We start from the raw sequence: 26,463 nt of genomic DNA, 5'->3' as shown, positions 1-26,463 counted from the left end.
TGTATAGTTACATACGTATAGATCTTAGGTAAGAACAGCGAAGAACTTAATTGTTTTAAAACTGTTATTCATCTATTATACTTTATTAAAATTTTATTTTAAAAACATATATTTAACAACAGAACTAAGTTAGTAAATTATTTTACTATTACCAAATGATCATGTTTGTCTTCAAATTGTAGTGTCAATTCTGATGAAATGGATGTTTGAAATGGTTTCAAGGGGGACATAATTTGACGTGATTAGTTTTTGTAAAAATATGCGTAGTGGACATATGTAGGTCAAGTTTGTTTTTTTAGATGAAATCATATATTTTTCATTACGTTAGCCGATCCAGCTCGTAATTTTGCGTAAAAAAAATAAATCTATCATAACATAGGACTATTAATTTAGCAGATAGTTTAATTTCAATTCGAATTCAATTCATAACTGGAATCACTGCGATAACTTCTCAGATATATTTTATTTATTTTTATTTTCGTAATATTTTCTAATAATCGCTACAACTTATTTTCGTAACATTTTTATTGAACTATGTTATGATATATCCAACGATATCATTGAAATCATATACATTCCGTAATTCTTTCGTGATCAGTTATCTCTTTAAAATATTTATAAATCTTTCATATAAGCATTTCGTATGATATTATATATAGATAGTAACATTATAATATAATATTATAAATTAACAATATTATTTTTATTATTAACACGTTGACCGCCACGACACCCGTATTCGGGTGTCGCTTATTTGACTACTTGCGAAGGATCGCCGTAGGTATTTGAAAAGATATTCCATAATAATAAATGGTTAATTAATAATTAATTGTAATAATAGTTGAATTGTTATAAAATAAAAATACGAAAATGGTTTATTAGAAAAATTATTTAGAATGTAAAACTTTAAAGCATTCTATACACAGCTGAGGTTGGTCGGGACAATTTGGACAATAAGTTATTGTTTTCTTCAAATTCTTTTGTGCCTTTGTTCGATCCATTCGACGTCTTTTATTTGCATAACATAGTTTGCATGCGCGTCTAATGCTTCTTCCGGAGTCATTCTTCCGAACGGCGATATTATGCTGACTCCGTCGAAGACAAGGATATTTTGTATTTTCAGAAAAACCCTAATAATTTTGCAACTAATAATTGTCTAAATATTCTAATATTTATATTTTTTCTTGTTGCAATTTTGCAAACCGTCAAAGCGTTTACAACAGAAATTCCCAAAAAGAATCGAATGGCAAGTTTTCTGTATCATTTGATCCCTTTTCTAATTGTGGTAGCATAAGAAACCATTTGGTCGGAATAATCTATACCACACTTTCCTTCGTTATATTCAACAACAGCTAGTGGTTTGAATGTTGCGAACAAATGAAACGAAAGATCATTCTTGAGACCACCACTTGAGCAATTCGCATTATTAAAATATCGATGGGAGCACCTAGCAGGGAACGCAGGGATCACTGGTATCGACGGGGATTTCTTTGAAAACACGCGTGGCAGTCAACGTGCTAAAATAGATACATTCTCGAAAAGCAAACATATGTATGTTTAGCAATTGTTCTCTAATCTATTGATTTTCAACTTTATATTTAAACACCTTATACATTGGAACAATCCATATTTGGAAAATTGATCTTCTGTAATAGAATTTCAACTCACTTTCGAGTCTTTCAATGCGTTCTCTTTTGGTATCAGCTTCCTCGGCCAGACGGGCCGAAGTTTTCACACCCTCCCCGCTTTTGTGGGTCTTTTCCATAATGGAACATGCGCGTAGAACAAAGGCAGGCACTGTTTCCTGTTTTTCCTGTTTAGGTATATCCACCAGTGTCCAGTATTGAGTCTCCAACTTGATGACGTCCTAGAAAGATAAAGTCATAGATGCCCTTGTATATTTACAAATATAGATCATTTGACATATTTTTGCGCCAACTTGTTTACTGTGACATTTAAGCATTAACTAGTTAGATAGAAACATATTAGATTTTTTATTTTAAATAAATATTTTAATATCTTAATCTGAATTAACTTCACTAACTTCATTATTACGATATTTAGTAATTAATTAGTAAAATAAAAACATATTGAATTTTCTGTTTTTGAAAAATATTATATCTTGGTTTAAAAACATTTTAATATTTTAAACTCAGTCAAAACTATTTATACATGTCGGAGATGAAAGGAAAGCCGAAGCCCTTCCTTGGAAATTTTGGGAACATCCTCTAGTACCTTAGCCTAGATTTTATTATAGTTGTAATTGCTTAAGATTTGTAATAAGCGAGATTGGGTTCGAGGTGACAATCGGTCGCTGAACGTAGCCACGGTCACGGGATGGATGTTTTATCTAACGGAGGTCTGGAGTGGTTGTATGTGTTTTCCGAGAAATGTGGTTGTGGCGGCATGCGGCCTCGAGAGCGGGCCGAGCCACGTGTGATATTGCCTCGGAGGTGCCGATGCAATGGGACATACATTGTATTAGTAATCAAAACTCCAGGCAGAAACTGCCTAGCAACGGCGTTTGGAACTTTCTCGATGCTTCCAACGAGTGTGCCTAGCAACGGCGTTTGGAACCTTCTCGATGCTTCCAAACGGGTATAGAAAAAAAATGCAATCGTACAGGGAGAAAAATCTCCACGAGGCTGGCATTCTTGCGATTGCCTTGGAGAGTGATACATCGAGCGTTTTCGAGGATCGCATTTGCGTCTAAGTTAGTTTCGCTTAGTAAGGAGTTATCCCGGTGACCGTGGATTCGTTTGAACTCAAACATTGCTAATAGTATTATTTAATTTAATTATTCGTAGATCGTATTATTCATTAGGCTTAGTGTTTGTTAGACTTATTATTAGTTGTACTTATTATTTGTTAAGCTTAGTGATAGACCTGTATATACGTGTAAATAAAATCTCGGCTTTGTGAAACGATGGCTAGTCCACATGAAGAGTCGTCGCGCGCCCAAAATTCGAATCCTGATCCGACATACATTAATACAAATATTTCTACATCAACCTCTTTATTTTGACGTTTAAAGATTAATTAACCATATATAAATGTATTACAGAAATTTTGTTTTTGAAGCATATTATACCTTAAATTTAAAAAATGTTCCAATATTTTCAGTTTGGTGGATCTCCTACTCAACATTTTTTAATAAGAAACTTTTCCATAAAATTAAAAGTTAGTAACCAAAAAATAATTTCAATTCGATGGATTTTACTTACATAAATAGAAATATATATAATATAAAATACATAATCGACAAGAGAAGCCGGGAAGTCTTTGTAAAAGATTGTAAAGAGCAAATAAAATAAGTATGGAACACGTCCAAAAAATATCTAGAAATAAAACGATAGGACGAACTAAAGATTCTTAAAGAGGAAAGGGTGAGGGTGATAAAGGAAAAGAAGGAGGAAAAACAAGAAAAAGTGGAAAGAGGATGGAAAAGCAAATTCATGAGCGATTCCTGGGGGACGAAAGAAAGAAAGAAAAGGGAGAAGCAAAGGAATGAGAAACGGGTAAGGGAAACACAGGAGGATAAAGGAAGAAAAGTGGTAGGAAATGAAGAAACACTAAACAAAGACATAGAAGAGGAAGAAGCACGGAAATCTCTGAAATTGACGAAAAAGAATAAAGCAGCAGAACAAGATGAACTTAAAGTTGAATTTTTAGGAAACCTACTCAGCAAATGGATGCCAAAATTGAGAGGACTTCTTAATGAAATAGCTAGCGAAAAACTGAGGAGAGATAAGGATTTTTCCAATAATATACATATCAAGTAAGGGACGAGGAAGTAGCTTCCAATTACAGAGGAGTCATCCTCCCGATCGTTGAATATGAGTTAATGACGATTTTAAGTTATCAACAAAGATTTTGGGAGGGAGAATCAGAAGATGACAAGATACTAAAGGAAAGTCAGGCAATCTTTTGATAAAAGAGAAGTATGCTAGATCATACATTTGTCTTAAATGGCCTAATCGATAACAAATTAAAAAAAAAAGGCAGAAAACTATATATTGCATTTAAAGATTTTAAGGTTTTCGATTTATCTGAGACAGGGAACTGATATTCAAAATGAATGGAAGTAATCAATAGGTATAAATACTTGGGGCATTGGTTATCAACGGGTAACACGTTGCATTTAAGCATTTAAGGATCACCGTATCGCAGCGAAAGTCTGAAAAACCGCGAATACAGTAGGGAGCTTGGCGAGAAGAACAGAAATTGGAGGCTTGAAAAAAAAGTTGTACTTAATAGATACACCAGTACAGGGTTCATGTATGGAGTGGAAGTACGCAGTTGGAAGAGAAGGAAGAAGAGGAAATAGAAAGGGCACAGAGAAGATGCCTGAAAATAATTCCAGGATCAAATACCAACATTCCAGAATACATATGGAGAATGGAGTCTGACGTTAGGAGAATTAAGGTATAAGTATGTAAAAGGGCAGCGAGCTATATCCTCGAGATATTACAGATAGGAGCAGGCAGATGAGCCACAATTCATCAAATTGCAGACCTCCGCAGAATTGAAAATGAAGCGCTATCAGTATAGAAAAGAGAAGTAATTGATGTAATGGAAGAAGTAGAAACTGAAACAACATAGGAGATGACAAGAAAGCAGGAAAGATTTGAAGAAGAAAAAAGAGAGCTTAAAAGAGGGTTAAAAATAAAAGAACAGGGAAGGATGATTGGAGCAAACCTGACGAGTCAAGCTATTGTGATTGGTGCAAGATAGGAATGGAAATTGAAGAATATCTGGAGGACAAAATGGTGGAAGAGAAACATAAGGAGCGGTAGCCGAGAATAAAATGTGACAATGTGGAAAGAGCAGGGAAAAAGACGTTTAGAGAGAAAAAATGTAAGGTATACAGAGAATATGGAGCACATACACAGTTGCTTGGGAATCTTAAAGAATTTCTATTAAACTACATAATACTTCTAATAGATAGATAGTACAAAATGCATAATATGGTATTGAAAAACAAAGTTTCTTGAAAAAATAAAAATAATCTTTTTTTGAAAATTTATCTACTAAATTCAAGAATTTTGGTTTAATTAAAGAAACATAATATAATTTACATTTATATAGTTTTAATAAAATATCAAAAAATATCATTTGTTTATCTACTGCAAATTGTACTTTTGTTGACATATTGATAGAAAGAAATATTTCTTTGGAAAGTGTAGATAAACACTTTCATTATTATAGTATTGCGTAAATTCTGAGAAAAGAAATACAAGGAAAAGAGTTCAGAATGAATTAGTGTCCAAAGTAATTGGCTGTTACAGAATATCCCGTCTTTTCATCTACGTATATTGACACGTTACATGAAACGAATAAAAGCAAAGAAAACCATAGCTTCTATTCGGTTCGGAAAGGTTCGGAAAAGTTCGGAAAGAAAGCTATATATATATGTATTGATTCAGACCAACTATTTTATTAGGATTCTTTCCTAATTTCAAACATAGAAATCCTTCGAATGATTCATGTCTTTTTTATCTATAAGAATATTTGTTAAAAGATTTATCGTTTCGAGTATTAGTTAGTTATCTAAATTAAGTAATATTTATTTATTTATAATACTTACTTATAAATTATACTTATCTATAATAAGTATTAACTTATTATAAATAATCAGCCATGTCACTGCGCCACGCCAGAAAAATTACTGAAAATTCTCAACACGAGAATTGATTGTAATTTTAATAAATAAAATAAATAAAAAAAAGTATTATTTGTATTTAAAAATGATTTATCGATGATGTTTTGATGATATTGTCTGTATATACATTTGTAATTGTAGGTATCAAATTATTAGGGCCGAAAGTGAATTTACATAATTAGTTGTTTAATAATTAGTACTGATGACGAATTGATTTTTAAAATATTAATTTTATTGTTGGAAATTGAACCTGAAGTTTGTATCTACGATCTTAATCAAAGTGAACTTTACACCTTTCAACTCACTTAACATATACCAGTGTTATTAGCATTCGATTGTAACGTCACTAGACAAAAAGATGTACGGAAGAGAATACGGTCAGTGGATTTCACTGGACAATTGTAGACAAAGATGTGCAACTGTGTTAGGAACGAAGTTACTTTTTGTTCGCTATATTTTCACGTACCTATATTCGTATATTATTCATATTAACGGAACCACGAAAATAATTTATTATCTCTCATAAATGTCTGGATTGCATTCGTGGTATGTACCTGTTATGAAACTAAAGATAATCCTATTAAAATGTAATGCAATCTAGATTACTAGACTTTAATAATACACTGGAAAAGTTTACTTACATTTTCTTTCATAGAAATCCTGTTTAGTCTAGTATTAATGAATAAAATCAATATTATCTAATATATGCCATTTAATAAAATTAATATTTTTTATTTAAATATTAACACTCCAACGATTCACTTCATGTCAAAAATTGATAAAATATGGTTTTTATAGTATAAATGAATATAGAAGTATCGTTAATGTTAATTATACTGATATTTGAAATCTATTAAGTAATGTTTCACGTTGAAGAGTATGTTATAAATTACGTAGAATTCATGAATACGTTAGATAACTTTGAATACTAATTTATTAATCTTTAAGAATACAATATTATAATTACCTTAATCATTAGTTTTAACAGGTTGTAACGTTGAAATACGTTACGAACTTGCTTGCTATCAGTATATTTGCACATGAGTTCAACAAGGGCACGTTTAGCGATCTCGTAGCTTCCGTCGAGGCGTATCCTTACGATTCTTAATCTTTCGTTTGTTTCAATCACCTCTTCTTTAGTTTGTCCACCTACATTAACAAATATAACAGAATATTTTTGCACATTACGTACATTCTATATATTCTTAAACCTTCAAGTTTCTTATAAATGCATAAACATCCGCAGTTTACTAATAATCCAGAAGTAATTCTACCAGTGTGAATGAAGTTCCTTAATTTTAAAATGTTTTAGTAGGCTAGTTTAATTTAACATAATTTTGCAGATATTTTTTAATGTATTCTTATTGTGTAAAATATAGGATACAAAATAAGATCAGGTTCTAAAAATTATATAACCTAATCCAAACTACTGAGTATTTCTTATAAGTCGATTATGAATGTTTATGCAAATTCATATTCTTATAAATATAATTAAATAAGTGGAGTCTAACTAGAAATCTGTATCGTTTATTAGATATTATTACAGTATTGTATTTCAAATATCTTTCCATATATAAACACTCGCAGTCTATTTATCACTTATGATTCAATTATAATAACCTTTTTTGAGGTTATACATTCCAATATATGCATGTTTTATCGAAGGAATAAGCAAGACATTAAGCCTTGCACTTTTTGAACTGTGGTCAAATATTCTTTTTCATTAATTATTAATAATAAAAACATCTTACTCTGATTTTTTGAGAAGCCATAATGCATCAGAACTACAATCAGCATTCTTAAGAATAATATTTATTATTTTGTGAGTTAATAATTTGCCCAAGTGCTATTTTGAATTTGGAAATTAATAATATTCTATAATTTTGTAATGAATAATACTTCTAAAAGTGATGATTAAACAAATATGAATATATGTTTCATTTTCGCTAAATATGACTAGTTTACAAAAATGTAAACTATTAATTTTAATATTTATTAAACAATGTATGTATGACATACATATATCTATGAGGACATACATACAATAAATAAAGCTGAAATATACAATAACACTAGTACTAGTTTAATTAAATTTCATTGATATTTACTTCCATACCTGTCCATTTATTTTTGGCCATGACTCTATATATTTGATTAATTAAAAATGTAGTAAGGGGAAATCTTATAACCTTTACTATTTCTAATTAACAATATTTTTTTATCATGTATACAATTTTTCAATTATTACTATTCATAATTTCACCTTCATACACATTAGATCTTTTGAGAAAAATCTATACGTTTAATGAATTACAAATGTAGTAAAGGAGATCTAAACAAATTTTACTATTTTTAATTAACAATATCTTATTGGTATACATAGATATATCTGATTTTGTTTTCTTAGAAAATATTGTTCTTCAAGAATGGGAACGTATATTATTCTATCACATACGTATTCTAGAAAAGTAAAGAAATCGTAGGTTTGACTTTAATGAAGTTGTTCCGTAAAAAACAATATAAATAGTACTTCTGACGCGTCGTTATACCAACTGTGGATGTAAAAGTTCCTACTTTAATTCATTCTATTCATGATCTAATAACCGACCATTTGGCACATGGCCAATACCTTATATCTAGCAGTTGGTATGAACATCTTTATCCCAATTCTCCGGCATTACTATACCGCAAACAAGTATAAGTTTTAGGAAATCGACATTTAAGATCGTGTAACTTTCCCTAGGAGTTTAAATTGTCTGGATATTAAAATTATTTGTTACTGCTGGAAGGTTACTTACTTTTAGAAAATGTTAAGGCATTACGCAGAATTAAATTTCAATTAATTTCAGAGATATGTAACGAACCATCGTATCGATACGAGATACATATCGATATAGTGCATATAAATGGAAATTAAATTTTCGTATAATAACGTAAGAACATCAAGAAAAGAAAAGTTAAAAGTAGTACATGTATTTAAAATTAATGTGAAATAATATATATGTCGGAGATGAAAGGACATCGAAGCTTCCCCTTTGGAACTTTGGAACAATCCCCTAACACGGTAATCTAGATTCTATCATAGGCGTAATTAAACAATTGTCGTCTTTCGATCCGATTATATTTGTTCGAGATTTGTGATAGTGAGCTTGGGCTCGAGGCGACAGCCAGTCGCCGAACGTAGCCGCGGTCACGGGATGAACGGTTTGTCTAACAAAGGTACGGAGTAATTCTATAGCTGTCCTTAAAAGAAATATTTGTAGCGGCACGCGACAGTAAACATTCCAACGGTTTCTGTCCCGTGGCTCGCCACACGCAGATCCTATTCTTCGGGTATGATGGTTACCAGATGCCGACGCGTCTCTACAGTACGTGATCAGCTAGCCCGAGGGCCCTTATAAATATTAAGATTTAGTTATCTAAAGTCCTTCGAACAGACAAACAGTCTTTGTCCCAACTACGGGAAGATAGGGGAGACCTATTTTTCAACGAACGGCGTCTCCCACTAGCAAATTTCCCTCGAGGGCGGCTAGCATCTTTTTCTAACCATCGATATGGAGATTGACCAATTAGCAGCAACGCCAATTTCCCTCGCCTAGCCTCGAACGAAGGCTATCCTCGACGAATCCGATGATCTCGTGTCCTTAGACACACCCCATCATAGTTTTCCTCCGCAGCATCATCGCGACGGAAAGTCATTCTCTCGTGAGGTCGTATTAGCGAGTTACTTAGTGTCTGTACGCTCGGTGGATATTCCACGTTTTAACAAAGAGCCCGACTTAGATATTGTGAGCATGTTCATCTATCATCCCGTTGACCGCGGATTCGTTATTGAACCTAGGATCATTGTCATTAGTTTCTCGAGCATCTAATTACCACGGTTACTTGTCCAATTCTATAATAATCGTATTTGCACTAGTCAATGTCTTCTCTATTGCATAACGACACCGTGTAATCCGAACGAAGATTCGTTTCACGCTCCTAACTCTAATTCTAATGTAAACCCGACATATACATAGAACGGTAACACACAATAACTGCCTTAATCCTTTGACAATGCAGTAAAATGACAAGGAGTTCAGGAATAATGTAAGAATAATCGGTACTCTATGTTTGTTCTTCTCACACGCCAATCGAAGACTGTCTTCCGTCTTTTTGTTGACATTCGCACTCACGTACATACATACACACACTCACACCCGTTCAGGAATCAACCATCGGTCGCATCTCAGCATCGATATCGGTACCTCAAAGATACTTTATATTTTTGCCGCAGTTATATTCCATTCTTAAACTCGGTATTTTCTAACACATTTTCGTCCTCGAATGCTACGCATCGCTGTCACTATTTCAATTAAACGATTTCATATGATCTTCGGCCGTGGTGATTACCGAAATTCCTTCACAATCACTCACATGAACTATCTCATACAGATCACTACGTTTAACTCTATTTATCCTATATGTCTTAAACATTTCTGTTTCAATTTGAGCTTCGGTCGAAACTGTATTCGTTCAGTAAACACTAGGTCACTTCTTTTGTATTTCCTCACTATCAAACATTTCCGATTGTACGTTTTCTTATTGTCTTCCTGCATTTTTAATAGATTTTGCTTTGCCATTACTCTCAGTTTGTCACGATTTTCCTGAAACTCTTGGATCGTCTCTTGCTCAATGTGCGTAATAATTTCCTGATCTCGTTTTTATCGCATCCGCGTACAGAATATAACCTCGGAGAACTCCGTCATACCTATACCGCGTTAGTAAATACTATTGCCACATCGTTATATCTCAGTTCTGCCCGAGCAGCCGAGCTAAACGGGCGTGTAAAACAGTGCTTCAGAGAAAGTGCGGCAAGTGGGGAAGAGAAATTTAAGAACGGTTACGCCTATAGCCAAACGGTGGAAACCCGTGTCTTCTATTAAGAAGACTAGCAAACCTACCATGGAGAATGTTGTACCAATAAAAATTATTAACAAACAAGATCAATACTACATATACAAAACAACAGATACATCAAAAACAAGTCAACCAACAAACCAAGGACAGGACTGCTCAGCCACAATTGAAGTTGACATGGAAATCAATAAAGTAACAACTCAACAGGACGAAAGCTGGAAGGTAGCCAGCTATAACAAAAAAAGAAAGATAACAGGTAATCTAGATACGGAAAAGCAGCGATGGCTGCAAGAATTACCGCTAAGAAACTCCTTCAGCTCGCTAAGAGAAGAATTAGACGACGACCCAACAAGCAATACCACAACTCAACCAACACACATTACAAAACCTCCACCAATATTTGTTGTGGCGCAAATAATAGACCCGCTTATTGATCAACTTAACAATATTGTTGGAAAGGATAATTACACAATAAAACAAACAAAATTAGAATAGGTAAAAATCCAAACAAACACACCAGAAAATTATAGGAAAGTTATAAAAGAATTAAGGGGAAAAAATGCTATATACCACACGTACCAGCTCAAAACGGAAAGGAGCTACAAAGTAGTTAGAAGAGGACTGCATCCAAAAATTAACACAAAAAAACTAAGTGACGAATTAGCAAATATTGGCCACCAAACAAGAACTATAAACAATATTACAAGGTACGATACGAAGCAACCACTACCGCTATTCTTAATAGAATTAGAACCTAAAAATAACAACAAGGAAATTTTCGATATTAAAAAAATTTTAAACACATTAATTACAGTCGAGCCATCTAAGCACAAAAAAGACATACCACAATGCATGAGGCGTCAACAATATGGACACACTAAAAATTACTGCAACAGGAACTCGGTGTGTGTCAAATGCGCAGGGAAGCACCTTACAGTGAACTGCTCACACACGGGAAAAATAAATGATGTAAAATGTTACAATTGCGGTGGAAATCACCCAGCTAGTTACAAAGGCTGTTTAGTAAGAAAACAACTTCAAGGTAAACTTTTTCCGCCGCTTCATAACAGGATATACACTAACTCTCACACACATTAGGATAGCACAGTAACTGAAACATCAACAAACATACAGCATGTAATGAACACCAACCATAATAATACCAATAACTTTGGTAGTCGAAGCTACGCGCAAGTAGCCAAACAGTCAACACCCTTAGATAATCAAATCCAGAACAATAACATCGACGACGCTACAGAAATCAAAGAACTGATAAAGCTATCCATTAAAAACACGGAAATGTTAGCAAAAATGATAAGTGAACAAAACGCAATCCTTAAACAGCAAACGCAACAAATCACACACATGCTACAGCTACTCATAAACACGCTAAGCAAAAAATAAAAATGTACACGTTTAAAATAGCAGCCTGGAACTCTAACAGCCTACAACAAAGGGCCTTAGAAACTAAAACATTCCTGTACAACAATAATATCGATATACTACTTGTTTCAGAAACACACTTCGCTATAAAATACTATTTAAAAATACCGTACTACACTATATATGATACCAAGCATCCCTCAGGAAAAGCACACGGAGGGACCGCAGTAATAATAAGAAACGATATTAAACATCATTTATACAGTCAAGTTTGTAAGGAATATATCCAAGCAACCACCGTTACAGTACAAACTAGTAGCAACTATTTACAGTTATCAGCAATATATATACCACCGCGACACAAAATTACATCGCAAATATGGGAAGAGTACTTGCAACATTTAGGTGACAAGTATATTGCAGCGGGAGACTATAATTGGAAGCACACACTATGGGGATCAAGAATCACTACACCTCGAGGTAGAACCTTGGAAAAATACATTAGAAACAATAACCTCAATATATTATCCACAGGAAGACCGACATACTGGCCGACAGACCTGAGCAAAATACCTGACCTACTTGATTTTGCAGTTACAAAGGGACTAAATGCAAATAAACTATATATAGCACCCAGTCTTGAGCTTAGCTCCGATCATACACCCATAATTATTACATACAGAAACAAACCAATACTTTATAACAATTCAGAGACACTATGCAATAATACCACCAAATGGCAAACATTTAAAGAAATAATTGAGAACAAAATCAATTGTAACATCCCATTGAAAACACCTGAACACACCGAACAAGCAGTAACAACACTTACTGAAACTATCCAAGAAGCAGCATGGGCAACCACTATACCTGAACCAACCAATAGACAAACAAAAATAATTCCGCCAGACATCCTCGAAATAATTAGAGAAAAAAGAAAAGCAAAAGCAAAATAGCAAAAACATAGATCAAAAGAAAATAAAAAATACCTAAATAAACTTGGAAAGGAAATTAAAAACAAAATAAAAGAACACAATAACAATGAGTTCACAAAATTCATAGAGTCACTATCTGCGCACGAGAACTCCAACTACTCCCTATGGAAAGCCACAAAGAAAATAAAGAAGCCAATAAAACTAGTCCCAGCAATCAGAAAAGCAGATAACACATGGGTAAGAAGCAACGAAGAACAAGCTGAAGAATTTTCCAACCATCTAAGCTACATATTTACACCACATATAATCAATAATAGCAACCACAATTGTCATACCGATGAGGATGCGTTAACCACTAGTACCTCAACTGACAAACACTATATCATACATAAAACAACAGCACAAGAAATTAGAAACATAATCGAGAAAACAAAAAACAATAAAGCACCAGGGATCGACCTAATCAATGGTAAAATTTTAAAAAACCTTCCTCCAAAAGCGATACGACTAATCACAATAATTTACAACGCAATATTAAGAATCCAATACTATCCTAAACTATGGAAACTAGCACAGATCATAATGTTACCTAAACCAGGCAAAGACCCACACCAAACAACATCTTATAGACCAATATCACTACTTTCCGTGTTTTCCAAAATACTAGAAAAAATAATTTACGCCCGCTTAAAACCAATAATAGAGAAGGAAAAATTAATACCAGATCACCAATTTGGATTCATAAACAAACACTCCACGATAGAGCAAATGCACAGACTTACAAATGAAATAATTCTAGCATTAGAAAACAAACAATACTGCACAGCCCTCTTTATGGACATCGAGAAAGCATTTGACAAAATAAACCACGAAAGTCTACTTCAATTAATCGGAAAACAATTCCCGGAGCAGATATACCATTTAATTAAATCCTACTTAAGCAGCAGAACCTTCGTAGTAAAAATTAAAGACACATACTCTGAAGTCAAAGACATCAAGGCAGGGGTTCCGCAAGGTAGCGTCTTAGGACCAATTCTATACACACTTTACACGGCCAACATACCAACAACTTCTAATAGCAAGATACTGACATTCGCGGACGACACAGCGGTACTAGTCAGGCACACTGACCCTGCAACAGCAGTCACATCACTACAAGAACATATCACAAAAATAGAAAAGTGGCTTCAAGTTAAACAAATTAACCCCAATTAAGCAGGTAAGGTATTAAATTTTTGTTTTGCATTTTTTTTATTTTTTTAATTGAATGCATAATATCTTAAGAATATTGTGTCAAAATTTCCAGTCGATTGGAGCAAAATTGACACATGTCGGATTTTATTACCTACCCGACCCGAGCGCCCTATTGTTACCTGGCAGACGTCTTTCTCTCTATATAATACCTAATTTTACCCCCCAGATCTATTTATAGAAATTTCGACTTAAGTACAAACCTCCTTATACCTATACTGTACATTTTGTCAGTGTAGAGTATGAAATTTAGTGTAGGGGTATTCTATCGAGCAGATATACAGGTGCGTTTTGGCACCGGCGTACAATGATTACGTGAAAGAAATGTGCTCGACTGTAAGAGAAGTAGCGAATCGATTTTTTTAATCTGCTATAAAAGAAGAAAAAGCAGCAACAGCCGAAGAGCTATCATGGATGATAGCAACATCCTTTATGGACCTGGCATTGATGATTCAGTGTGAAGTAAGATTTCGGTGAGATTGGTTTGTTTTTTTGTAACATTTTTTATCCTACGATGATCCAATTCTACGGGGTTCCGCGAAAAGAAGTTTACGTGGGCCATTTTTTTGCCTTCTCGAAACATAATGTCAAAGGTAAAAGCTTGTAGGAAAGCCCACCATCTGTGAACCTTTTCAATTAAATATACTCTACTAATGCTTTCCTTCAGGGAACTACAATCAGTGACGACAAGAAATTGTCGTCCACGTAGATAGTGCCGAAAATGTTTGACGGCGTTTACAACCGCCAACGTCTCTAATTCATACGAGGAATACATAGATTCCTCAGGGCTAGTTCTTTTACTGTAATATTCTATCACTCTATTTGTACCTTTAACTTTGTGCATCAAAATGGCCCCATATCCCTTCGAACTAGCGTCAGTATGTAGTTCGATCGGGTATTTGGGATCGAATGTTATTAACGCCGACGCGCCAGTCAGGACGGAAATTACTTTTTGCCATATTTTTTCATGCTTTTCCGTCCAAGTTATGTTTTTATTATTCGAAATAAGGTCATACAGGGGTTTCATTATCCGTTTATATTTAGGGATGAAATCTTGAAAGTAAGAGACTAAACCTATGAACTGCTTCAGCTGTGCGACGGTCGTTGGCGCGGGTAAAAAACTCAAGGCTTGTGTTTTACCCAGGCTGGGACGAACTTCTCCGTTACCAATTACATATCCGCAATAGTGTAACGACGTCTTTAGAAAAGAGCATTTAAAAAAACTAAAAGAAAATCCGGCTTTTACGAGGATACTTAATACGGTGTCCAATCTTTCTAAAGCTTGATCTATCGAGTCGGCAATGATTAAGACTTCATCAAAGTAAACAACAACGTATGAATAAGCGAGGTCACCTAAGGCATTGAGGATGGCCCTCTGAAAAACGGACGATGCATTTTTCAATCCAAACGGCATCATCATGTACTTATATTGTCCGTCGAGCGTAACGAACGCTGTATACTGCATCGAATTAGGATGAATGGGAATTTGGTGAAACCCGCCGGCCATATCTAGGGTAATAAAGTATCTCGCCTTTTGCAGCCTCGCGATCTGATCCGCTTCAAGAGGGAGATGGTACTGATCCGCGACCGTATTTCTAGTTAGCTCTCGAAAATCTGCACACAATCTATCTGAGCCGTCCTCTTTCGTCACGAATAACATAGGGCTCGCGAATGGTGAACTACTAGGCCTTATAATTTTAGCTTCAATTAGTTCGTTTATCCTTTCACGCACTATTCTCCACCCTTCCTCGCTAAGATTATAAGGGTTTCTTTGGACGGTAATGTTAGAATCTATTAAACTTATTTCTAACTCTCCCGTACTTATGCGAATACGTGGGGACCCTGCAATGAACGAATCTTTGAATTTTTTGAGAATAGAAATTAATCGATCTTTATCATTACCGATTACATCTGTGTCGACCTCGTTAATATCGATCTCGTCGTCCGCGGTTTTGCTACAGTCATTAATTGTCTTTGACTTATAAATAACGAGGCAGTTTCGCGTAATATTTACATCAACACCTTGACTTAAAATTTCACGACCAATGATGATATCGTATCTTAAGTAGGTATCAAGAAGTACATGAAAAGTTATCTCTAATTCAAAACCGTTAATACATACTATAATATCGTAGAATAGCTTTGATTGGAGATCGGCTGAAATTAGAAAACACCGTGTACGTCGTCTTTCGTGGTTTGTTTACATCCAAGAGCGCCTAGTAACAGTGACGCGAGAAAAGATAAGCAGCGTCAAAACAGAAGTACGGTTCCATATTTCAAGGAGTGGCAATCGAGAGGCCAGAGTATGTGAGCCGAAAAGTGTGTGTGTGTGTGTGAGAGGACGAGAGCAAGAGCGAGCACGACCGAGCAGGAGTGTATTGGCGAAGATCAGAGCGAATTGAGTCGTTGAAGAGTAGAGTCGTTAGAGGTTTCGAGTTGTCGAAGAGTAGAGTCGTTAGAGGTTTCGAGTCGTCGAAGAGTAGAGTCGTGAGAATTGATAGAGTTGTTAGAGAGAGAGAGTGTGTGTGTTAGATTCGTTGTGACGAGAGTGATCAAATAACTGTAAAGTTATTTGATATAGTTACGAGTATTGCATTTAGTTTCCGTTAAATATCGTTCTCTGTCCAATTTATATTTGTATATTCAATTTAATATTAATAAGTTGTAAGTAATCGAAAAAAAAAATTTCTATCCTTATTTTTCGATATTACAATACAGTGGACAATATTTGAGATGTACTTTCAACACAAGTATTTCCTATTCCTCGCATTGCTACTATATTAGTAGCTTTTTTGCCAGAAAATTTCGGGGCTACAGACTCTTTAATTAATGAGCATTCGGCTCCAGAATCGAAATGGAATGAGAACGACTCACCCAGGTGACTTAATTTACCAGTAGGAAACTCCACCATTCAGGAGTCGGCTCGATGTTCGTTATTGGAATCATAGTTTTTTTCCCGCAGTAACGGACAATTAAGCGAGATATGACCTACCCTACGACACTTGAAGCACAACATCCTGGCCGATGTAGCTGGTTCGCTTCTTTCTAGGCGCCGCCATTTCCATTTCCATTTCTCGGTCTTTACTCTCCCACAGTAAAGGCACTTATTCCGCGAGTCAGGTAGCCTGTATCGTTTGGCTTCGGGACCAATTGATGTATTATTTAGAAATTCGTCCTCGGTCTCGATATCCTTTTCAAGTGCTATTTGTTCAATGGGCTGATCTTGTGCGCTCACTTGACAATGAATCTTAGCGTTGAGTACTTCTTCTTTCGTTAAATTTCCACACTTCGCCTGCTCGTGGGAGCGGAGACGAGCGATGTAAGCTGCCATGTTTTCGTCCTTCTGTGGTTTTTCTCTGGATATACTCATTACCGCCGAGGTTGCTGTTTCTTTACCACCAAAACGCGTAGTAAAAAATTCCATAAACGTCGGCCAGGTTTGCTCTTCGCCATTCACTATCTGCGTAAACCAATACGCTGAAGAACCCTTTAGAGCATTTTTTAAAGCAGAAATTAACGCGCTGTCTTGTAGAGGGTTGTCCTTCATAAACTGATTAACAGCTGCGCACCATGCGGCTGGATCGGCGCCCGTGATTTCGGGGTGAAAACGTGGTAGCACTAGATTTATAAGTTCCGCACTCGGTTTCCGAGTTAAATGGCGCGTGATTATCATATGCTCTCGCATTGTTATAACCGGCACTGGTCTCTCTTCTGATGTCGGGTTGGCGTTGGGATTAGAGCTATGGGCGCTTGATGAATCTCCACTGGAACTAGCCATCGTTGTGTTACAATGAAGATAGAGTTTATTAACACAAGTATGGACACAACCGATTTGACAACTAACTGCTAAGTTAGACAGTCTAAGTTGGACTATATGTTAAGACGTGAAATATTCACGGATCGCAAAGACGTCACTTAACTCGTTGATGAGAGCGTACGCGAGAGAGTGTCCCTCCGTCACGGTGACGTTGAAAAGGAAAATTACGATGGGGTGTGTCCAAGAGCACGAAATCGTCGGATTGGTGGAGAAAAATCTTCGTTCGGAAAGTGAGGGATGTTGTCATTGCTGCTAATTGGTCAATTTCCATTGTGGTGGTTAGAGGAGGGTGCTAGCCGCCCTTGAGTGAAAGTTGCTAGTGGAAAGCGTCGTTTGTGAGAAAAATAGATTTCCCCTACCTCCCCGTAGTCAGAACAAAGACTATTTGTTTGTTTGAAAGACCTTCTGTCAAGTGCCGTTACAACTATTTCTTCTTAATTCTTACTTTCTCTTTAAGGAGAGCCTATTTACCCTATACCTTTATTAGCCTTTATTAACCTATACCTTTGTTGGACAAAGCGTTCATCCCTTCGGTGACTGGTTGTCGCCTCGACTCTGGGCTCATTATCATTAATCTCGAACAAACACAACCGGATTGTATGACGCGAAAAAAGAAGTCGAAAATATAGAATGAAAATTTTTTTTTAATCTTTTTTTTTTTTTAATTTTTCCATCGAGACAACGATTTACAGAGATCCGTTATAACGAGACGTGATAAAGTGCACGCGAATAAGAGATGAGTAAGGCAGATTAGATTAAGTTAGGATGAGTAATTTCGCCTAAAACATCGAACGGAAGATCTGTTAAATATAATATATATATAGGGGCTTATATCTTCCAAACGCATGATTTCCCGAAGTTTAAATTTCATATTTCAGATACAGCCAAAAAATTCTACCAAATGTCCAAATCGGGCAAATTGTGAATGTGAACAACTAAGTAAAAAAAAAAAAAAAAATATTTCAGATCTATTGCCTCGTCCAACGATGCTCACCAAATTTCATCTCGGTCGGTCAGCGGTACCTTTAGGAATAATATTCTTTTTTGTATATTCTATACTTTTCAAGAATAAAGTAGTTCATAATTTGAAAAAAGATATTTTGAGAGATACAAACGTAAGGAAAATATGAAGAAAATAGCAGATATAATAATGAAATTCATAGCTTTAAATCTTCTTTGAGTTACACTGTTAAAGGATTAAGTAATAGTCGAATTGATTTTGACTAGATAGTCATGATTAAATATAAATAATTGTGATTAAATAAATTGTCATATGAGAGAACATTTTATAATTTGCTAAATTTAGTACAAATAGATTTAGCACAATAGATTTATTCTACAGTAAAATACAGTGAATTATTGAAATAAATTATATAGTTCTTAGAAATCAATTACAGATGATAATTTACAAATCTATATGTACATATATACATGTAATATCGTGATATAATATATTTACAAGGAATGGATGATACAGATGTTAATCGGACAGAAAAAGACGATTGTTGTTTAACCTGAACTATTCACACCAAACGTACAGAAGAGAGCACAACTAAATAATTAGCTAACGACTCGACTTTCACAAAATGCATTCAACACTCTCTCGGCAACGCCACTCGCAAACTCTGCTTCTCGACTGACACTCTGCTCCTCGACTGACTCTCTCGCCGTTGTCGCATTCTATTGTCTTTTCCTAAGCCCATCGCACACGTGTTCTGCAGACGCTCGTAGCCAGGGTCACGTAGGTCTTTTCTACGAAACTATGCACTTGAAAAGACCGATGACACATTGATGGACCCGACGGCGCCTCGGCTCTCGCGACATTGTTCATGGTTCGCCCGATATCTCTTAGGCTTTTCGTCCACGATACTACACTCGGCCATCCTGCAATAACATCTGCCCTCAGATGTTACCTTCTATCTCGCTGTCATCAGATGCGTCACTTTCGGCGTTTATGATCCAAGGTTTCATGAAATCGAGGTGTGCGCGGGTCCTTCCTTCGGTACTGCTTCGCACGCTTTCTTCTTTTCTTGTAATTTCGCAGGTTCCCTTCTAGCTTACCTATGTTTCGTTCGGTTAGGATACAGTCAAGGCAGTTGGATACCACGTGTTCGACCTTTTCGCGTAACCCCTTGAACCAGAAGTCCTTCTTGACCATAGCTTCTGTTTTGGTAACCCCGAAATGCCCACGCTCGTGCGCTTGCTTGACTACTTGAGCCCGCATCGCCTTCGGTACTACTATTAGCACATCGTCCTTACACTCCTTATACAAAATATTGTTTCTTATTACATACCCATCGGCCTGACTGCACGTTGCATTGTCCAAAATCCTACGGACTTCAATGTCCTTGCTCTGTGCCCTTCTCAACAGTGCAATCAGCCCGTCTTCACTCTCCGTTACATACATAGTGCTCGGCAGGGGGTTCCTACTCGGAGCATCTACATGCTGCATACTTTTCCCCGGCCGATGACACACCTGATACTTAAACTCGCCTAGTAACAAGGCCCATCTAGCCACACGCACACACAAGTCTTTCTTTCTCATCGTCATGGCGAATGCTTGACAATCCGTAACAATAGAGGTATACTTCTGGCTATCCTTGTCTAGACTTACGTGGAAAAACCCATTTTTTAGGTCTATCGTCGTAAAAAGCTGGGCGCCCTGCAACGCGTCTAAGACGTTTTCAATTAAAGGTAACGGAAAATGTGGACACTCGATGAGTTCGTTAAGCTCACGAAAATCGACGCAAACCCTGATGGAGCCATCTTTCTTTCGGACTATCATTATCGGACTCGCATACTCCGAGTCTGACGATTTGATGACACCCTCGTTTGTCCACGCTTCCATCAGATCATCTACTTCCTTTCTTTCCGACGGCGCCAGTCTTCGCGGTCTTCGCGCTACCGGCTTGTCGCTTTTCAAAACTATTTTTGCGGTTATTCTGATGTCTCGCTTCTTCTCCGGCCTATACCCCCTAACGATATCGCGAATCGCTCCACGATAATGCGGTTCCTGTACGTGTGTTAGGTCTGTTTCGTCAGTCTGTTCTACCACGTTAATTCTAAACATATCCGGCACGTCTTTGTTAGTCTGTTCGTCAAGCCGCAAGAAAGTCACTTCGCCTCGTTTAACCCGTAACTCTACCTGATCCAGAAAATCAGTGCCTAACAACAGGCCGTGCTTCGTCAATATTTTGTTTGAAACAACGTGTAAAGTGATTGGCAGTTTATACCCATCAACCATCATTACCTTGGTGAATTCACCCCAGGTCTCATTGCCAGCGGAACTAAGACCGTCGAACTTAAGCTTGCATTTACCTAGCGGTGGTGACCCTAACCTCGCATACTCGTCTGATCGAATGAACGTGAGATCACTACCCGTATCCACTAATGCCACAAACCTACAATCATCTATCGCCACTTCCTTCATATACTTCCTCTTTTCGGATCTTGACACTACGCAAGTCTCTTTCGGTCGTGCCGTACACCTCGCTGCAATATGTCCAATCCCGCTGCACTCGAAACACCTAACACCTTTTCCCCTCTCCGGACACTTAACATTTAGATGATCCTCACTACCGCAAATGAAGCATCTTCTTTTCTTCATTGCATCTACAGATTGACTGGGCTTCCCGTTCTTCTGAGTTTTAGCCGGCTTCACAATCGACTTTGCTCTGCGACTCTTCTGCTCTTCGTACATCACTAACCTCTTCCTCAACTCTTTGATTGACGTAGCGCCGTACAATATAGCCTTATTGTTCTCGTCGTCTATTATTCCATCCACTATGTATTCCACCTTTGCTTCCTCCTCTATGTCCACATGGCTGGCTATTTTGAGCATGCGGTACATGTAAGCCAAACATGCTTCATCACTCTCCTTTTTTGTTTCTTCAAGTTTCCGATGTACTTGCCTACTGTTGACTTTCCTCGAAAATTCTTTCACTAGCCCCCTCTTCAACTCATGCCAAGTCCTGGCATGACACTCGAAGCTCGCAAATATTTTCGCTGATCCCTTCAGCAGCTTCCTCGCGTAGACTGCCTTCTGCCCATCCGACCACATGCACGTATCAGCGACTTCCTCGAACGACTCGAACCATCGTTCGACATTTTCACCTTTGTCGCCACTAAACGACTCTAATGCATCTTCGACGTCTCTAAAACTCAGTGTCGAACCAACACATGCCCTTCGACAACATTCGTCACGGTCCTGATACACCCTTCGCGTACCTCTCTTGTATCCTCTTGCGTTTTTTTTGTCATCTTCATCCTCTCTTTCGTCGTCCCTTTCTTCTTCCGACGATATGTCATTACCATCCATGGCCGCTTGTAGCCGTGCGCGTAATTCTACTTTTCTTCCCGTCGTTTTTAAACCCAAACTAGCGAGGCGCTCCTTCAACTCCTTCGTATTCATTTTCACAAAATTTTCATCTTCGTTACAATCACGCTCAGCTCTCTGTACATTTCTTAAATCTCGCTGACCGGTTAGCTCTTCACCGCCCGTCGATCCCTTAGGATACGATTGTCCAGCCCTACACGCCCGATTCAGCCTTGCAATCAGCACTGACCTCGCACCAGATATAGGGAGGTTCATTCGCGCGAGCTTACTCCTCAGCTCCTCTAGCGTCGAACCCTCTTCACCCGACAATCGTTCGTCCCCAACGTTTGCCATTTTTCACACTACACAAACTTAAACAGTAAACGACATCGTCCTTTATCGCACCGCGTACCGGTAAATTCACAACTAGCTTGAATAGCTCTGTTACACCGTTTCGTTTTCTGTCTTGTCCAATCCCGGCTGAGCCCCCAAAATATGTAATATCGTGATATAATATATTTACAAGGAATGGATGATACAGATGTTAATCGGACAGAAAAAGACGATTGTTGTTTAACCTGAACTATTCACACCAAACGTACAGAAGAGAGCACAACTAAATAATTAGCTAACGACTCGACTTTCACAAAATGCATTCAACACTCTCTCGGCAACGCCACTCGCAAACTCTGCTTCTCGACTGACACTCTGCTCCTCGACTGACTCTCTCGCCGTTGTCGCATTCTATTGTCTTTTCCTAAGCCCATCGCACACGTGTTCTGCAAACGCTCGTAGCCAGGGTCACGTAGGTCTTTTCTACGAAACTATGCACTTGAAAAGACCGATGACACATTGATGGACCCGACGGCGCCTCGGCTCTCGCGACATTGTTCATGGTTCGCCCGATATCTCTTAGGCTTTTCGTCCACGATACTACATACATCTATATATTCTTTTAAAAATACTATGTATATATTTTACAGCAACTTACTTGATGTTCCTTCATCCTTTACATCCTGAACGATTCTCCGGACACTCTGTGTGAATTTGCCCATGAGATTCGTGCCTGCTAAAAAATATTAACAAACAATTACTTAGAGAAGTATAAATAAAGATGTTAGAAAATTTATCGATGCTGCTTTAGTAAGTTATTAATTAATAGAACAATAAATGTATTTATTATCAGTGAAACTGATCTCAGTGCATTGTGACTTCTTTATAATATTTATGAATATGAGTACCATTAATGAGTGATGAAGGAAGAATTTCTTTTATAGAATAAAAGAGATTTGATCTTGGAAGGATTAAAAGAAAGATGAGGTATATCTATTAATTATTAATTTATTAATTATTAATTTTTAAATATCAATCTATATGGTTGTTACATTTATTTTGATTCTATATATTAGAGTTGGTTTTTATATCAGTGTTAGCATTAGAAAGACAAATGGTTTATTTTTTGCTTATTGCGCTATTTGCATATTGCATATTCAGAAGGTAAACGTTTTCGTCAGAAGCAAAAATGTGTGTCGATGTATGTTTATGTTGGATGCCATAAAATGCGATAGGACAAGAGAGTGAATAGAGCTTCTTATACAATACAATAGAGAATATACAATAGAGAAGGATCGCCAAGCTGGACCCTTAAAGGCAATTACAGCTCTCCCGGCAGGTAATCTATTGTGTGTAGGACAATATTTAAGGGGGGGGGGCTAAGGTTAATTAGTACACAAATAAGGCATGTTTTTGTGAATTATCTATGATGAAACTGTTAAAATCTCTTTATTAAAACCAATAGTGCATTAAAGTATGGCATTCGAAGAATATTGTATAAAATTTTCACGGAGAAATATTAAAAAATACGGCAATGACAGCAATTATTCGGACGTGTCTCGGAAAAAAGTATAATTGCCGTGCCCCTCATAACTTGGTGCTGGATCATCTGAAATCAAAAAGTTAAAGTTCATTCGTTAGGTAACAGTTTGCCCCAGGTAACGCTGCGAGGGTTTTTCGAAATTTCAATTTTTCACTTTTTTGGAACACTGAAGGAAAAACGCGATTTTGTGCGAAAATTTGCGGCTAATTTGTTATTGTAAAATACAAATAATTAACAAATTTGAAAACCTCTCCAACGTTATCTCGTAAATTATGTACAGAAATAGTGTTCAAAATTTCGAAAGGATCGGTGCAGTAGTTATAAAGTTATGAGGGGCGCCGACTTTGAAAACGTGAGTTGTGGGGAAAACGCTTTAAAGTTCTGAACACTAAAAAATCTGGTATAAAACGTTCATAAGCGAATTTTATCGGCTTACCTCACACTGAATCATCAATGCCAGGTCCATAAAGGATGTTGCTATCATCCATGATAGCTCTTCGGCTGTTGCTGCTTTTTCTTCTTTTATAGCAGATTAAAAAAATCGATTCGCTACTTCTCTTACAGTCGAGCACATTTCTTTCACGTAATCATTGTACGTCGGTTTTGATAAGAACCTACTAGACAAATCCATCAAGCCGCAGAACTTTTCACAGCCAACTAATCCAAGGCCTAATATCCTCATCACGAAAACAAACCGATAATTAACATCGAAAGTACCAGAGTTTATTCTTGCACTAGACGGAACATTTGTAATCTGTTTACAGCATTCGCACGACACTTTGATGTTAAATCCAAGGCCTTCTTTCTTAGTCGAATGAAAATTTACTTTTCCATCACATTTCACACACTTCACTAGCGTAGCAATTGTTGAAAAGACTAATAAAAAATCAATTATCCTATAATGTTCTTCAAGATCCTTCGTAACTTGATCTTCAACGGTCACTTTTATTTTTTTAGCTGACGCGCTACTTGTTGAAATGCCTTCGTTTTTACGTTTATGCGGAGGTACAATTTTTCTAGGTCGATATAATCTCGAACCAGTTGTTTGTCTATCAGATCTTCTAATTTTTTTTAGGCATTTTAGTAATAATTTAACACAAAACTTAATGAAAATGGAATATTTACTCCGGCACTAAATTTAATACTCTACACTGACAAAATATACAGTACAGGTATAAGGAGGTTTGTACTTAAGTCGTTAAATACTATAAGTAGATCTGGGGGGTAAGATTAGGTATTATATAGAGAGAAGAACGTCTGCCGGGTAGGTAATAAAATCCGATATGTATACAAATACTCGTAACTTCGTCAATTTTGCTCCAATCGATTTGAAATTTTGACACAATATTCATGCATTATGCATTCAATTAAAAAAATAAAAAAGAATGCAAAAAAAAATTTAAACCTTACCTCCCCCCATAATTAAAAGCTTTTTCTTGAAGTTCATCTATTTTATTTTTATCTTAAATATATGTGAAAATTAAGTTTTTGCAAAAATAAAAATGGAATAATGATAACCAACATAGAGGAAATAGAAGGCTGTAATAAGATCATAGGATGTATACTGCTGATTATTATAGGTACTAGAACACCTAGTTATATTTATTCAAAACTCTAGCAAATTTTACTTCATTTACTATTTTACAGATTTAACATTGTTATGGAAGTAACAGATTTAGAATATAATAATTGGGAAATAAAAATAACGAAAAATATTCTATCCATGCTAAACATTAATAGATATTCGAATACGCAATTTGAAATGATATATTCTATAAGATACAAAAGTTAATACACATATTCCAACGTACAAATTCATTTACATTCTATTCGAATTCTATGTTATATGCCACAAATACAGCATAGAATCAAAAATTATGTTAGATTTCTTTAAAAAATTTTCTAATAAAAAATTTATTGAAATTGAAGAAATTTGTCTTTTTAAATATAAGCATAAATCAACAAACAAATATATTTTTTCATACTTTTAATATAATTTTCACCATTCATTTCTTTAAAGAAGAAATTTTTGTTTTTGTCATTTGTGTTGTGATATTGATAAATATTATGTATATTTTATTCGTTTCTTTGGTTATTCATTTTTTGGGTTAGATGCCAAATACTCATTTAATTGCTTGTAAATAAAACACGTTTATGTTAATTATTTACGTTGAATTTATTTGAAAAGTTCTTCCTTCTTTTTTTCGTCAGATAATTTGAATCTTTATAGAGAGAAGTGCATTGTACATTCTTCATTACAAAAAAATTGCAATTTTTTATTTGATTTCGGGGTGTGTGTAAGAAATTTGTATAAACATTTTTTAT

At 36.0% G+C, this 26,463-nt stretch overlaps 1 protein-coding gene across 1 annotated transcript in view; it reads right to left on the bottom strand.

The window, feature by feature from the left end:
* LOC117160539 (uncharacterized) overlaps positions 1–26,148 on the bottom strand; it is a 29,496-nt gene extending 3,348 nt beyond the window's left edge. The window contains exons 1-7 of the mRNA XM_076621077.1: positions 26,124–26,148; positions 25,549–25,600; positions 24,965–25,199; positions 24,757–24,892; positions 23,254–23,331; positions 6,630–6,811; positions 1,669–1,867 (exon numbers count right to left, since the gene is read on the bottom strand). Of these exons, the coding sequence (XP_076477192.1) occupies positions 1,669–1,867; positions 6,630–6,811; positions 23,254–23,331; positions 24,757–24,892; positions 24,965–25,199; positions 25,549–25,600; positions 26,124–26,148 (907 nt within the window). The remainder of the gene's footprint in view (positions 1–1,668; positions 1,868–6,629; positions 6,812–23,253; positions 23,332–24,756; positions 24,893–24,964; positions 25,200–25,548; positions 25,601–26,123) is intronic.
* Positions 26,149–26,463: the final 315 nt, after the last annotated feature.

The sequence above is a fragment of the Bombus vancouverensis genome, chromosome 1 (genome assembly GCF_051014615.1).
Source record: "Bombus vancouverensis nearcticus chromosome 1, iyBomVanc1_principal, whole genome shotgun sequence".
NCBI lineage: Eukaryota > Metazoa > Arthropoda > Insecta > Hymenoptera > Apidae > Bombus > Bombus vancouverensis.
The sequence above is the reverse complement of the archived record's forward strand: the minus strand, read 5'-3'. Positions and strand labels throughout refer to the sequence as shown.